General features: G+C 39.8%; 1 protein-coding gene across 1 annotated transcript; it reads left to right on the forward strand.

Annotated features, from left to right (window-relative positions):
• Positions 1-3,215: 3,215 nt before the first annotated feature.
• On the forward strand, positions 3,216-9,016 carry LOC117596295 (CD209 antigen-like). The gene is made up of 5 exons (XM_034300990.2): positions 3,216-3,834; positions 5,159-5,896; positions 7,397-7,521; positions 7,601-7,707; positions 7,808-9,016. The coding sequence occupies exons 1-5, from the start codon at positions 3,669-3,671 to the stop codon at positions 7,947-7,949; spliced, it is 1,278 nt and encodes a 425-aa protein (XP_034156881.2). The 5' UTR covers positions 3,216-3,668; the 3' UTR covers positions 7,950-9,016.
• Positions 9,017-15,487: the final 6,471 nt, after the last annotated feature.

The following is a 15,487-nucleotide window of genomic DNA, read 5'->3' on the forward strand; positions in this document are numbered from 1 at the left end:
TTTCTACAATGTCATCTACGGAAGTACAGAGTTGTTGTGCAGTTTGAGCTTCTTCTCAGGTCATTGACAGGAAGTGTGGTGGAAGAATGCTATAGAGGAACATCACTGTGCTTGATTTTGTTTCTGGATGTCAGCAATGATCTAATCAACATGTATTGTTCTCATTCTAATTCAGTGTATGAAAGTATGACCAAATACATCTATGCTTGAATGGTTGTGTAATATTCAAGCATGATTGCATAATTGGAGATTTTTTTCCTTTTTTTAGCAAGTTTTACTGACTAATGAAGAATGTCAGGAAATCTCTCATGCATGTGCCGAAAGCATTTATTACTAATATTACAGTTACTACCTCAATACACACAAACTCACACAATGTGTGAGTGAATATTATACTTAATTCACACACAACATTATACTTGACATAAAGTAGATGAGAATAATATGAAATACATGATAGAAAATTGCACAGCTAGAAAATCTGGCAGTTAACCAACTGAAGAATCAACTTAAAGGATCACATGATTCCAGCTCCATAACTTCCTACATTATATTGTTATGGTCATTTGACCTTCTCCAAAGCACAGCTGTGCGCACTGTGTGCAATGGACCGAAGAATTTTATTGTTTTACTTTATTGTTCTCAAATTTACCTCTAAAAAGCACTTCTCTCACAGATCCAACCTTTTTCATCAGAGCATGACCTGTAGTTCCAACTCTTTAAACCCGTAATGAGTTGATTCCTCATCAAACCAGTATCTGGAATCCATACACATACCTTTAACTCCATGCTCTTAGCATGTGCTCGCTGAGATTAATAAAAACCAACACAATAGCACTTACTATGACAAAGAAAAATAAAACATAACACAATATGTTAGCATGAATTTATCCATCTGCTGCAACAAGGCAATGAATTCTGACAGAGTGAATACTCTTACTATGTAAAACACAACGTAGTACAGAGCCGAATTTACAGTGGTAAGAGTATTCAGCTGCCTTTACATATTTATTTGAGTAGGATTAAAAAGTAATCCTCAATAATAAAGCTACTACTATTTATACGTGCATTCTGATAAATATTTATAAGTGACCATCGATTGCAGTTTTACAGTACACTTCGGACTGAAATTAAACATATACATAGATATAAAATATACAACTGAGACAATGAGATAAATTTGTATACATATACACTTAGGGCCACATTCAGAAGTGAGCTGCAAGGTGTAATGAGTAACTGGTCTGTCTCTATAGTCAGGGTGTTGTATCTGCTCTGTAACTGGTCTCTCTCTATAGTCAGGTTGTTGTAACTGGTCTGTAACTGGTCTCTCTTTATAGTCAGGTTGTTGTAACTGGTCTGTAACTGGTCTCTCTCTATAGTCAGGGTGTTGTAACTGGTCTGTAACTGGTCTCTCTCTATAGTCAGGGTGTTGTAACTGGTCTGTAACTGGTCTCTCTCTATAGTCAGGTTGTTGTAACTGGTCTGTAACTGGTCTCTCTCTATAGTCAGGGTGTTGTAACTGGTCTGTAACTAGTCTCTCTCTATAGTCAGGGTGTTGTAACTGGTCTGTAACTGGTCTGTCTCTATAGTCAGGTTGTTGTATCTCGACTGTAGCTGCTTGTTTTCTGTATTCAGGTTGTTGAATTTGATCCACAGCACTGTGACGGCAGCAAGCAGGAGAACACACAGCAGCACCACACACACTGCAGTCACTCTGTAACATTTTCTTCCTGTATTGTTGATTCCTAGGGCTAAACGTACACAGACACAAGTGTAGCTTTAGCTTATCTGCACTGCATTCATAAGTAATTATCACAACATTACACTACAAAAAACATCTTCATGAAAAAAAGCAAACTTTTTTTTTCATTCTCTACACAAAATACACTGGTTCACCTAAATAGACTCCTCATTCCGATTACTAATGGTTCCTTATGTTATGCCATGTCCAGTGTTTATGATTTATCAAGTCACTCATATCGCAATGGCTGGCAATTTGTACACTTTTTTTTCCAAAATTTAAATCAGAAGATGTTTTCACCAGGCATCACAAAAGATATTAGATATTCACAGTAACATATTAAAAAAGTAGACAATGTCAGTGAGGAGGTTTAGCAAATGTGGTAGGTGAGTTTAGGACAGATGCAAGGATCAAACACCAAAATAAGACTCAATGAGTATTTATCCAAAATATGTTTTAGGAATGTTATTGACATCACTGCTTTTGTGGACTTTTCTTAGCAATGTGACTAGGTCTTAGAAATGATACTGTGTATTGAAACAAATCTTTTGATGTGTCTTTACACTACTGGAAACACTTAGGGTACTGCAACCAAAAACTTCAAAATGTTCATTTTATGTTAATTTTATATTTAGGGTATATTTTAAAATGCTTTCCCCTCATTTTTTGCTTTTATTTTATGCTCTTATTCTTCTTTTTTTTTAATACTTTGAGGACTTCTAACCCAGTCAAAATATCACACTCATTCCATTCAGTTTAATTAGGTTTAAGTCATAAACCAAAGAAAATAAACCACTATATAATTATTTAGTTGTTCACTTTTTTTTTGTAAAAAAAAAAAAAAAAATGAGAGTGATATCACACATATGGTTAATGTAAGGCAAAGCAAACACAAACACACAGAATAATTATTCTTAACGTTCTTACCTGTGTGTTGAACTTGTCAGTTCCTCATTGTGTTGCCGTTCTCCCTTTCTGTGCTGGTATTGTGACCTCTATAGCTTCTGCATTCTCACAGACATTCAGGGCTCAGGGGTTAAATGAGCCAGAATGACCCGGAAAAGTATTCTGACACCCTGAGTAACTTGAAGAGTAACCTGAAGAGTTTTTTTCTTCTACCGGCAGTGTGATGGACAGCAGGATCCAAACTCATGGTCACTGCATCACAGAAACAAAAAGGTCCAATCATGTTTCATGTTTCGTCTGATGCGAGATGCGTAGATGCTGGCTATGTTAAGATAGAAAAATTTTCACCATTGGACAGACTATGCAAAAAAAAAAAAAAGGCTATAATTCCTAAAGAGTTAATGAAATTGTTTTTTTTAAACCCCTTGAAAGCAGAAAGTCTACACTTCACGTACTGATTGCTTCATTTAAAATTCGTTGTGGTGTACAGAGGCAAAATTAAAAAAAAAAAAACTGTGTCACTGTCCAAATTCTTATGGACCTGAATTTATACATTACATACACTGTATGTACATATGACTTGCTGTTACTGTGAATAAAAGGTATGCCACAATACACCCTAGGCTTCAATACACAAATTCGATTTTTACTATTCAAAAGTCAGCCGAATGTTGCACAATGTTTACGAAACGTTCTGTCATCATGGTTGGCAAGCAGCCTTTATATATATATTAAACGGACACAAATCATACACTTAACTGCAGGAATTCTATTCAGTTCTGTTTGTGTTTTTGACCTCCTTATTTATCAGCCTCACACAATACACACAATAGTGACTTCTGTATTTGAAAGAACAAAAACCACGACCATGCGTAACAGCATCCTAATTAGAAGCACAATAGTGACTTCCCTTTTTGATACATCACAACCTCAACAAGCAAAGTGTTTTGTAGGCAGACGCTGAGTAACAGAAACCCTGTGATTTGGTCAATTCGGTAGTCTTTTTAATCGAGTAGAAATGTCTCAGAATGTTTACGTGAAATGTGTTCAGAAGGTGAAACAAACAGAGCAGATGGAGATGGTGGAGGAGGTCTATGTGAACTCAGGCGTCGTTAAATGCCACGAACAGCCGAAAAACACGGAGGACGGCATCACAAAGACGAACGTAGAAACTCAAACTAAAGGTAAAATCCTCTTTTTCTATACTTCTACATTTAAAAAATTCATGGATAACATATTAACTGATTAAACCACTACACAGCTGTGGGGTTTTGATTAACATGCAGCAACAATGCAACTGAACAGCTACAGTAGTTATAAGCTGCTGCTGCACTGTGGACCAGTTGATCCAGGGTTTATTAAGGAGCTGGGAGTGTTTTATCATGTAACAACCTTAACAGGTTGAGAGTTACAGTTGTTCCAGTACATAGTGCATTCAATCACAAACATTCAAATAAACCATTCTGAACAAACTCTTATAAAAAACATCATTTAAAATCAGTTTAACTGTATAACTACAACTTAAGTGCCCATTTACCAACCACTTATGGATTTTGGCAGGGTTTCTACCTACTTTGACTCTTATTCTGATCTCGCATTTCAATGTTCAGCTGCCTATTCACATGGGGAATGACTGTAAGGCAGGCAGCTGAGCGTGAAAGAGTTCACTTCTCTTTGGTTACAGCCTAGCCAAGTGACCTTCCCTTGATTCACCTTAACATCATCAATACCAGTCACATGAAATGTGTTATAAAAGTGTCTCGCATCTGGAAGCTGAGTGATTCTTCTGAGAAACAGGTTTGATGGTTGAAACGTTATAGTGTGCACCAGTTCATTACATAGCACACATGATCTAAAGTGATAATATTAATATCATGTCCACAATATTTAAGAAAGAAAATTATTAATAAGTACTATCTGTAAGGCTGTCATTAAAGAGAAGACAAGAGGGGTAGAATAAAATGGGTTGGCATGGATAATGAAAGTTTAGATAAAATGAGACCTGGTTTATAATAGTGTTCTAACACTATTCCTCCACAAGCTAACTTGTGCTGTGAATGCAGGTGATGTGAACCGTAGTAACTCAATGAGCAAATCGAAAGCGTCCGTCATTCTGTGATTGATACAACTGTGGGTTGAAATTCTGGCTAAAGTGAAGCGCTTTGATCGATACATGAGCTATTTGATACTGTTGAATACAGACACTACAAAAATGATTTAATCAGGAAGGATTGACTTTATAATTAATCACACAAGGTCTCTTTTTTCCCCCCCGAGCACTTTACAAAACAAAGTTACAGCTGTGCTGTCTTCTATTTATTATTCCTACAGTAAAGCGCAGGAATCTTCTTTGTTTTATTCACTGTACACCTGCTCACCTGTTCACGTGCAAGTACGATGACTTCACCTAATGTGAGCATCCATCCTGACATGCTTGCACATGCGTGCTCATAAAATAAATAATAAATGAGACTTCAGCACATGTATCTCTGTGTGCATTCCATCTAGGAGGAGACAATGCAGGGGACAGATGCTACAGACTTATAGGTGTGTGTGTGCTGCTGCTGTGTGTTCTCCTGCTGACTGCCATCACAGTGGTGTGGATCAAATTCACCAACCTGAATGCAGAAAACAAGCAGCTACAGACCAGATACAATACCCTGACTATAGAGAGAGACCAGTTCAAATTAGAGAGAGACCAGTTACAGACCAGGTACCATAACCTGACTATAGAGAGAGACCAGTTACAGACCAGGTACCATAACCTGACTATAGAAAGAGACCAGTTACAGACCAGTTACAACAACATGACTATAGAGAGAGACCAGTTACAGTTAGAGCTCAACCAGTTAGAGACTAGCTGTAATGACGTGACTTTAGAGAGAGACCAGTTACAGTTAGAACTCAACCAGTTAGAGACTAGTTACAATAAGGTGACTATGGAGAGAGACCAGTTACAGTTAGAGATCAACCAGTTCGAGACTTGTTGCAAGAACATGACTACAGAGAGAGACCAGTTAGAGTTAGAGATCGACCAGTTAGAGACTTGTTGCAATAACATGACTATGGAGAGAGACCAGTTAGAGATTGACCAGTTCGAGACTTGTTGCTATGACGTGACTATTGAGAGAGACCAGTTACAGTTAGAGATCGACCAGTTCGAGACTTGTTGCAATAACATGACTACAGAGAGAGACCAGTTAGAGAAGGAGAAAAAGGAACTTGTGAAGGGGCTTTATCAACTAGGTAAGTGATACAGTGTCTCAATAAAGAGCATCATTTTTTGTTGTTGTTGTTTTGTGTTTTTTTTTAATACTACTACATGAAATGTACATTTTGGTCTATAAATACAAAAACAAAAAAGAAAACCTATGGAATGCCATTTGAAGCCAATATTACAAACATGCAGTAGGTTCAGAAAGTATCCAAACTCTTTCTGTTTTTGCACAATTTATTGTTACTGATTTAATTTAAAATGGATTTAATTCTACACCCAGTTAATTAAAATGGATTAAAATGTATTTCATTCTAATGACCATTAATCTCCACACAATAACCCATAATGGCAACGTAAAAGCAAGTTTTTAGAAAGTTTTGCAAATTTATTAGCAATCACCTGTTATAGCTTCGAGTCTTCTTGTGGAGTTTCTCCCATTCTTCCTGGCAGATCCTCAGATTGAATGGGGAGCATCTGTGGACTGTCATCTACAGGTTTCTCTACAGATTTTCCATGGGCTTCAAGGCTGGGCTTTGGCTAGGCCACTCGAAGACATTCAGAGACTTGTCCCAAAGCCTCTACAGCATTGTCTTGGCTGCTTCTGGTTGTTGTGATGCTGAAAGGTGAACCTTGACCCCAGTCTGAGGTCATATGCACTATGGGGCAGGTTTTCAAGGACCAATCTGTATTTGGCTCCATCTACATCGTTCTCTCAGTTCTTACCAGTCGCTCCATCCCTGCCACTGAGAAGCACCTCATAGCATGATGCTGCCACCACCATGCATCACCATAGTGATAGTATTACTAGTTGATGAGCAGTTTCTGGTTTCGCTAGAGTTTTACTCTTTTAGTTCAGCGCAAAGTGTTCAATTTTTTTAAAATCTCATCAGACCAGCAATTTTTTTCCCATATGCTATGATAGTCATTCAAGTGCCTGTCATATGCTTTTACACAGGACTTGCTTCTCTCTAGCCACTCTACCATGAAGGCCGGAATTGATGAAGTATTTCTGAGATGATTGTCTTTCCAGCAGCTTCTCCCAACTTCTGAACGTCTGTTAGAGCTGCCCTTCTAGCCTGGTTACTGAGTTTGGCCAGATGGCTAGCTCTAGGAAGAGTCATGGTGGTTTCTGACTTAACTTCTTTAATTTTGGAATAATTATGACAATAAAATGAGCTCAAACTGAAGGGGCTCAAACCCACTGGTACTTTATATAACACTACTAATTTCTTAATAGTATCATTGCTTTTTTCCACAAAAGTCCACAAAAGGAATCTTTTCACACAGAGCACCTTGAAAAAATAGCATCTTACATTGCTTATGTTGTAGAGTGATTTTTTCATGGATTAAAATTTGATTATTTCAACGCTTACCATCTTCTCATTTATATTCTATTCAAGAAAAATCTGGTAACCTCACAGGCAGGAGATTAAAGTAGCCCTAAATGGTCATGAAATACTCAATAAATATTCAAAATTCCTCATCACCCTGTGCTCAGCATTTGCCTAATTGTGAGTGTATCTATCAAGGATGGAGCTTCTTCAACTCCAGTCTTTACTACATCTCTAATGAAAGCAAGAATTGGACTGAGAGCGGAGTGGACTGCAGAGAGAGAGGATCAGAACTGGTGATCATAAACACCATGGAGGAACAGGTGAGAGAGACAAAGGGATAAATAGAAAGAGAGAGGGATAGTGTTAATTTTTATTCATGCTGTGTTGTCACACCTACAGGAGTTCATCAGCACAAATTTCAATAGTACAGAAGCTTGGGTTGGGCTCAGTTACAGTGACACAGAGAGCGTGTGGAAATGGGTGGACAATACAATACTGACCACTGCGTAAGAAATCATCGAACTGAAATTTGCACATGATGCAGTTTGGTTTTTTCCCTCTCTGTCTGAAATAAAGAGCAAATTCTGATTCTTTCTGTGGTTTCAGGTACTGGCTTGAAGAGTCACCCACTCATTATGAAGGTTATGAAGATTGTGCAATAACTACTATTGGATCTGGCGTGTTTACATGGAACGTGTATCCCTGTAATTACACTGCATTTAGCATTTGTGAGAAAATGATTAATTAAGTCAAAGTAAATGACAGAAACTGGAGTTGTTCACAGTCGAAAAGATGGCAGGAATGGGAACTATGTAGCCACAACTATTACAGTTTTTTTAATATTGCATTTTTTGCTGAGTGAAAAACGTTTCACAGCACATGCACTATCAAACTGAAACAATACAGAAAATATTATTAATTTAAATTCAAATAGTTAATATTCGATCTAAATATGAGTGCATATTTGAACTAGAGGTAAATTTTATCTTATACCACAGTGCTCTTGAATTCTTGACTCTGACTGGTCTGAAGGTGTTGATTAATTTTATATAACCATATGGCTCCAACAATAGCTCCAGATGTAGCGTAAATGATAGGTTTATATTAATGCGCTAGTTCTAATATGTTGTCATTCTTACGGTAAAAGCTCATACACAGGGCCTTGTATGGCAGATGCTCCACTAAATGTAATGTTAGTAATTACTTGATTGTTTAACAAAGAAAAGTATATATCACTAATAACATGAAGTTTTTTGTTAGGAGACATTTATTTAACATTTATGGAAGGAGTCTCGACTTCTTGAGTGTCAGTGCTTTGTAACTTTTCCACCACATGAGTCTCCAGGCCAGAGGAGTTTGTGCATTGTGGGTTCTAAGTCACATGACAAGCAGTGTTTTTTCTGTCTTGTTAACTTCAGGAAAGAGAATACAGCAAAGACGGGTGAGGGAAGGACTGCTTATAGCTGCTATAATGTAAGTGATAACAGGAACTCATTTGTCTCATGGACCTTCCATAACATTAAATGTAACTATAAATGGTTACAAAAGTGCAAAAGTTCGTTAATAAAGTTAAAAGTTGTATTCAATGGCAAACCGCTGTGGTATAAGCGTAATAATAAACTTCAGGTCCTGAACTTATAGGAAAATGATCCACTTTGCTTCACCCTGATCTGGATTATTTTCATATAAACAGCATGGCCCATCGTGTTACTCTTTACATAACACAAGCTCTGACGGTACTTCCAGCCACAAGACAAAAGTTTTTTGATGATTTTCTTCTAAGGCATTATTGTTTCTATAGTAACTGTAATCTGTAATTCTATAGTTCTCTGAGTATAGAAAAAAATAAAGTAAAACAAACCTGTTTATATTCATGTTTATATTTGTATGATTATAAAAAAAATAAACAAAATTAATAAATAAAATTAAATTGCCTTTGTCATGGTTATTGTTGTATAGCATTGTTCAATAAAGTAATAATCTGGGAGGTACAAACACACACACACACACACAAATACACACACATATTCAGTATAACGAAAAAAAAATAAATGTAGAGCAAATCGTTATATCTGACAAATAGTTTTGTTTTAATCGTTAGTCATTTAAAATAGGTCATTATTATTTCAGAGGAATTTTTAAATGTGTGGAGTTAAAATGTATCAGCACTGAAACCGCTATAGCTCTATAAGCACTGACACTGCTTCACCTCTATCTGCACTAACACCGCTTCACCTCTATCAGCACTGACACCGCTTCACCTCTATCAGCACTGACACTGCTTCACCTCTATCTGCACTAACACCGCTTCACCTCTATCAGCACTGACACCGCTTCACCTCTATCAGCACTAACACCGCTTCACCTGTATCTGCACTGACACCGCTTCACCTCTATCAGCACTGACACCGCTTCACCTCTACCAGCACTAACACCTATTGACCTCTATCAGCACTGACACCGCTTCACCTCTATCAGCACTAACACCGCTTCACCTCTATCAGCACTAACCCCACTTCACCTCTATCAGCACTAACACCGCTTCATCTCTATCAGCACTAACACCGCTTCACCTCTATCAGCACTAACACCTATTCACCTCTATCTGCACTAACACCTATTCACCTCTATCAGCACTGACACCGCTTCACCTCTATCATCACTGACACCGCTTCACCTCTATCAGCACTAACACCGCTTCACCTCTATCAGCACTGACACCGCTTCACCTCTATCAGCACTGACACCGCTTCACCTCTATCAGCACTAACACCACTTCACCTTTATCAGCACTAACACCTCTTCACCTCTATCAGCACTAACACCGCTTCACCTCTATCAGCACTGACCCCGCTTCACCTCTATCATCACTGACCCCGCTTCACCTCTATCAGCACTAACACCGCTTCACCTCTATCAGCACTGACCAGGCTTCACCTCTATCTGCACTAACACCTATTCACCTCTATCAGCACTGACACCGCTTCACCTCTATCATCACTGACACCGCTTCACCTCTATCAGCACTAACACCGCTTCATCTCTATCAGCACTAACACCGCTTCACCTCTATCTGCACTGACACCTATTCACCTCTATCAGCACTGACACCGCTTCACCTCTATCAGCACTAACACCGCTTCACCTCTATCAGCACTAACCCCGCTTCACCTCTATCTGCACTGACACCTATTCACCTCTATCAGCACTGACACCGCTTCACCTCTATCAGCACTGACACCGCTTCACCTCTATCAGCACTAACCCCGCTTCACCTCTATCAGCAATAACACCGCTTCATCTCTATCAGCACTAACACCGCTTCACCTCTATCAGCACTAACACCGCTTCACCTCTATCAGCACTAACACCTATTCACCTCTATCATCACTGACCCCGCTTCACCTCTATCATCACTGACCACGCTTCACCTCTATCAGCACTAACACCACTTCACCTCTATCAGCACTAACACCGCTTCACCTCTATCAGCACTAACACCGCTTCACCTCTATCACCACTGACACCGCTTCACCTCTATCAGCACTGACACCGCTTCACCTCTATCAGCACTAACACCACTTCCCCTCTATCAGCACTGACACCGCTTCACCTCTATCAGCACTAACACCGCTTCACCTCTATCAGCACTCTAACACCGCTTCACGTCTATCAGCACTAACACCGCTTCATCTCTATCAGCACTAACACCGCTTCACGTCTATCAGCACTAACACCGCTTCATCTCTATCAGCACTGACACCGCTTCACCTCTATCAGCACTCTAACACCGCTTCACGTCTATCAGCACTAACACCGCTTCATCTCTATCAGCACTAACACCGCTTCACCTCTATCAGCACTAACACCGCTTCACGTCTATCAGCACTAACACCGCTTCATCTCTATCAGCACTGACACCGCTTCACCTCTATCAGCACTAACACCACTTCACCTCTATCAGCACTAACACCGCTTCACCTCTATCATCACTGACCCCGCTTCACCTCTATCAGCACTAACACCACTTCACCTCTATCAGCACTAACACCGCTTCACCTCTATCAGCACTAACACCGCTTCACCTCTATCATCACTGACCCCGCTTCACCTCTATCACTGACCCTGCTTCACCTCTATCAGCACTAACACCACTTCACCTCTATCAGCACTAACCCCGCTTCACCTCTATCAGCACTGACACCGCTTCACCTCTATCAGCACTAACACCTATTGACCTCTATCAGCACTAACACCTATTCACCTCTATCTGCACTAACACCGCTTCACCTCCATCAGCACTAACACCTATTCACCTCCATCAGCACTAACACCGTTTCACCTCTATCAGCACTAACACCGCTTCATCTCTATCAGCACTGACACCGCTTCACCTCTATCAGCACTAACACCGCTTCACCTCTATCAGCACTAACACCGCTTCACCTCTATCAGCACTGACACCGCTTCACCTCTATCAGCACTGACACCGCTTCACCTCTATCAGCACTAACACCGCTTCACCTCTATCAGCACTAACACCTCTTCACCTCTATCAGCACTAACACCGCTTCACCTCTATCAGCACTGACCCCGCTTCACCTCTATCATCACTGACCCCGCTTCACGTCTATCAGCACTAACACCGCTTCACCTCTATCAGCACTAACACCGCTTCACCTCTATCAGCACTAACCCCGCTTCACCTCTATCAGCAATAACACCGCTTCATCTCTATCAGCACTAACACCGCTTCACCTCTATCAGCACTAACACCTATTCACCTCTATCATCACTGACCCCGCTTCACCTCTATCATCACTGACCACGCTTCACCTCTATCAGCACTAACACCACTTCACCTCTATCAGCACTAACACCGCTTCACCTCTATCAGCACTAACACCGCTTCACCTCTATCACCACTGACACCGCTTCACCTCTATCAGCACTGACACCGCTTCACCTCTATCAGCACTAACACCACTTCCCCTCTATCAGCACTGACACCGCTTCACCTCTATCAGCACTAACACCGCTTCACCTCTATCATCACTGACCCCGCTTCACCTCTATCAGCACTAACACCGCTTCACCTCTATCAGCACTAACACCGCTTCACCTCTATCAGCACTCTAACACCGCTTCATGTCTATCAGCACTAACACCGCTTCATCTCTATCAGCACTAACACCGCTTCACGTCTATCAGCACTAACACCGCTTCATCTCTATCAGCACTGACACCGCTTCACCTCTATCAGCACTCTAACACCGCTTCACGTCTATCAGCACTAACACCGCTTCATCTCTATCAGCACTAACACCGCTTCACGTCTATCAGCACTAACACCGCTTCATCTCTATCAGCACTGACACCGCTTCACCTCTATCAGCACTAACACCACTTCACCTCTATCAGCACTAACACCGCTTCACCTCTATCATCACTGACCCCGCTTCACCTCTATCAGCACTAACGCCACTTCACCTCTATCAGCACTAACACCGCTTCACCTCTATCAGCACTAACACCGCTTCACCTCTATCATCACTGACCCCGCTTCACCTCTATCACTGACCCTGCTTCACCTCTATCACTGACCCTGCTTCACCTCTATCAGCACTAACACCACTTCACCTCTATCAGCACTAACCCCGCTTCACCTCTATCAGCACTGACACCGCTTCACCTCTATCAGCACTAACACCTATTGACCTCTATCAGCACTAACACCTATTCACCTCTATCTGCACTAACACCGCTTCACCTCCATCAGCACTAACACCTATTCACCTCTATCAGCACTAACACCGTTTCACCTCTATCAGCACTAACACCGCTTCATCTCTATCAGCACTGACACCGCTTCACCTCTATCAGCACTAACACCGCTTCACCTCTATCAGCACTAACACTGCTTCACCTCTATCAGCACTGACACCGCTTCACCTCTATCAGCACTGACACCGCTTCACCTCTATCAGCACTAACACCGCTTCACCTCTATCAGCACTAACACCTCTTCACCTCTATCAGCACTAACACCGCTTCACCTCTATCAGCACTGACCCCGCTTCACCTCTATCATCACTGACCCCGCTTCACCTCTATCAGCACTAACACCGCTTCACCTCTATCAGCACTAACACTGCTTCACCTCCATTATCACTAACACCTGTTGACCTCTATCAGCACTAACACCGCTTCACCTCCATCATCACTAACACCGCTTCACCTCTACCATCACTAACACCGTTTCACCTCTATCAGCACTAACACCGCTTCACCTCTATCAGCACTAACACCGCTTCACCTCTATCAGCACTGACACCGCTTCATCTCTATCAGCACTAACACCGCTTCACTTCTATCAGCACTAACACTGCTTAAATAAAATAAGAAACAAACTAACTAACTAACTATACTCCGGATAAATACCAATGCCTCTCATCTGTATTTGTATAATTTTGTATTTATGATGGTATGACTAAGCTCTGATCTTAGTCTTGCATAAGAAGGCTTTGTCCTCTTTATGAGTAAATCTATACAAATAATTTAAGATTTACTGCAGGAACACATCAACTGATCCATATGGAAAAATTTACTGATTTAAATGAAACTTAAAAGCAGGTAAAAACAAAATGAAACAAAAAAACAACTAATAACTCTGTGTAAGAATTTGCCAGGACCAGATGCATGGTACTGTGTGTGTGTATGTATATATATACATTTTACATAAATGTTTTAAGTGGTTATCAAGACCATGTCATGAGATCAATATCAGCATGAGAACTGCACTTCTGTTATCTTCACATTTCATCACATGAAGCCACAGCTCTTCACTTCCTTTACTGCCAGCAACACATTCATTTAAGCTCATATAGCATACGACACACTCGAGTAAAGAGGTGCAGCTGTACAGTCGCGTTCTCAGTGTTTTACTGAATAGTTTATATTTTAGAAATGTTTCATTTATTCAGGAAGAAGCTGAAGAGAGACGTGACAGAGACGTGACCTCTATCAGCACTAACACTGCTTCACCTCTATCAGCACTACCACCGCTTCACCTCTGTCAGCACTCTATCAGTTATCACTGCTTCATTTGCACTTCACTTACAGGACCCTACCAAATATAAATAATTAAATAAAAGATAATAAAAGGTAAAAGATAAATAAAAGATAATCATTGCTCATTATTATTAGACAGTGAATTATGTGATGCAGTATACTAAATATATATATATACTAAATTATGTGATGCAGTATACTAAATATATATATATACTAAATTTCATACCCCACTACTCTGTGTGTGTGTGTGTGTGAAATTATATTAGGATAGGATTGGCATATCTGACAGCTTTGACCTTGTGGGGACATCTGGCTAGTCTCCACAAGGAATACTGCATTTTTACAAGGTTAATATTAGAATTAGGTGTCACATATCATTAATTAGCTGATTTAATAATTATGTCAATAAAATGTCCTCATACAAATCTGTGTGTGTGTGTGTGTGTGTGTGTGTCTGTGTGAAAGAGAGAGAGAGAGAGAGAGAGAGAGAGAGCGCCAACATGTTACTCTGTGATTGGTGGAGGTTGGAGTGTTAGATGTACTAGTATGACAAACAGGAAAACGAGTATCTGCCACTGATCTTGATATAAATCTATCTGTGCCACAGATCTGAGATCAGTTTTATACATTTTTATTTTATTTTCACCGAAACGAGGCAGTTTTTTTAACTAAATACATTCTGGATAAGAACCAACGTTTCTTATCTGTATTTAAGTAATTTTTCATTTTGATATTTATTTTGGTATGATCTTATGAGATCTGATCTTAGTCTTGCATAAGAAGACTGTTTTCTACTTTAAAAGTAAATCTATACAAATAATTTAAGATTTACTGCAGGAACACATCAGCTGATTCATATGAATAATTGAAAGTGTTATAAATGAATCTTAAAATCATGTAAAAACAAAAAACTTAAGGAACTAATAATTCTGTATAAGGACATGATGGGGACTAGAGCATGGTACATAGAGTATCTGCCACAGACCTTGATATAAATCTGTCTGTTCCACAGATCTGAGATCAGTTTTATACATTTTCTGATGCTTAAAGTCATGATTATGGCTGCAGGGAAATTGTTTATATAAGTGGAAAACATTACTATTCAGGTACACAGACATACTGAAGTGTAACACCGGAAGAAGGTCATTGTAAAAATAAAATAAGAAACAAACTAACTAACTAACTAACTAACTAACTACACTCCAGATAAGT

Source organism: Pangasianodon hypophthalmus, chromosome 28 (assembly GCF_027358585.1).
Source record: "Pangasianodon hypophthalmus isolate fPanHyp1 chromosome 28, fPanHyp1.pri, whole genome shotgun sequence".
Taxonomy (NCBI): domain Eukaryota; kingdom Metazoa; phylum Chordata; class Actinopteri; order Siluriformes; family Pangasiidae; genus Pangasianodon; species Pangasianodon hypophthalmus.

What these genes read in the sequence shown, in the direction of transcription:
- LOC117596295 (XM_034300990.2), top strand. Translation starts at nt 3,669, where the DNA reads ATGTCTCAGAATGTTTACGTGAAATGTGTTCAGAAGGTGAAACAAACA. An exon ending in GAAGGGGCTTTATCAACTAG is followed by an intron (nt 5,897 to 7,396) that starts GTAAGTGATACA and finishes GTATCTATCAAG; the next exon opens with GATGGAGCTTCTTCAACTCC. An exon ending in TAAACACCATGGAGGAACAG is followed by an intron (nt 7,522 to 7,600) that starts GTGAGAGAGACA and finishes TCACACCTACAG; the next exon opens with GAGTTCATCAGCACAAATTT.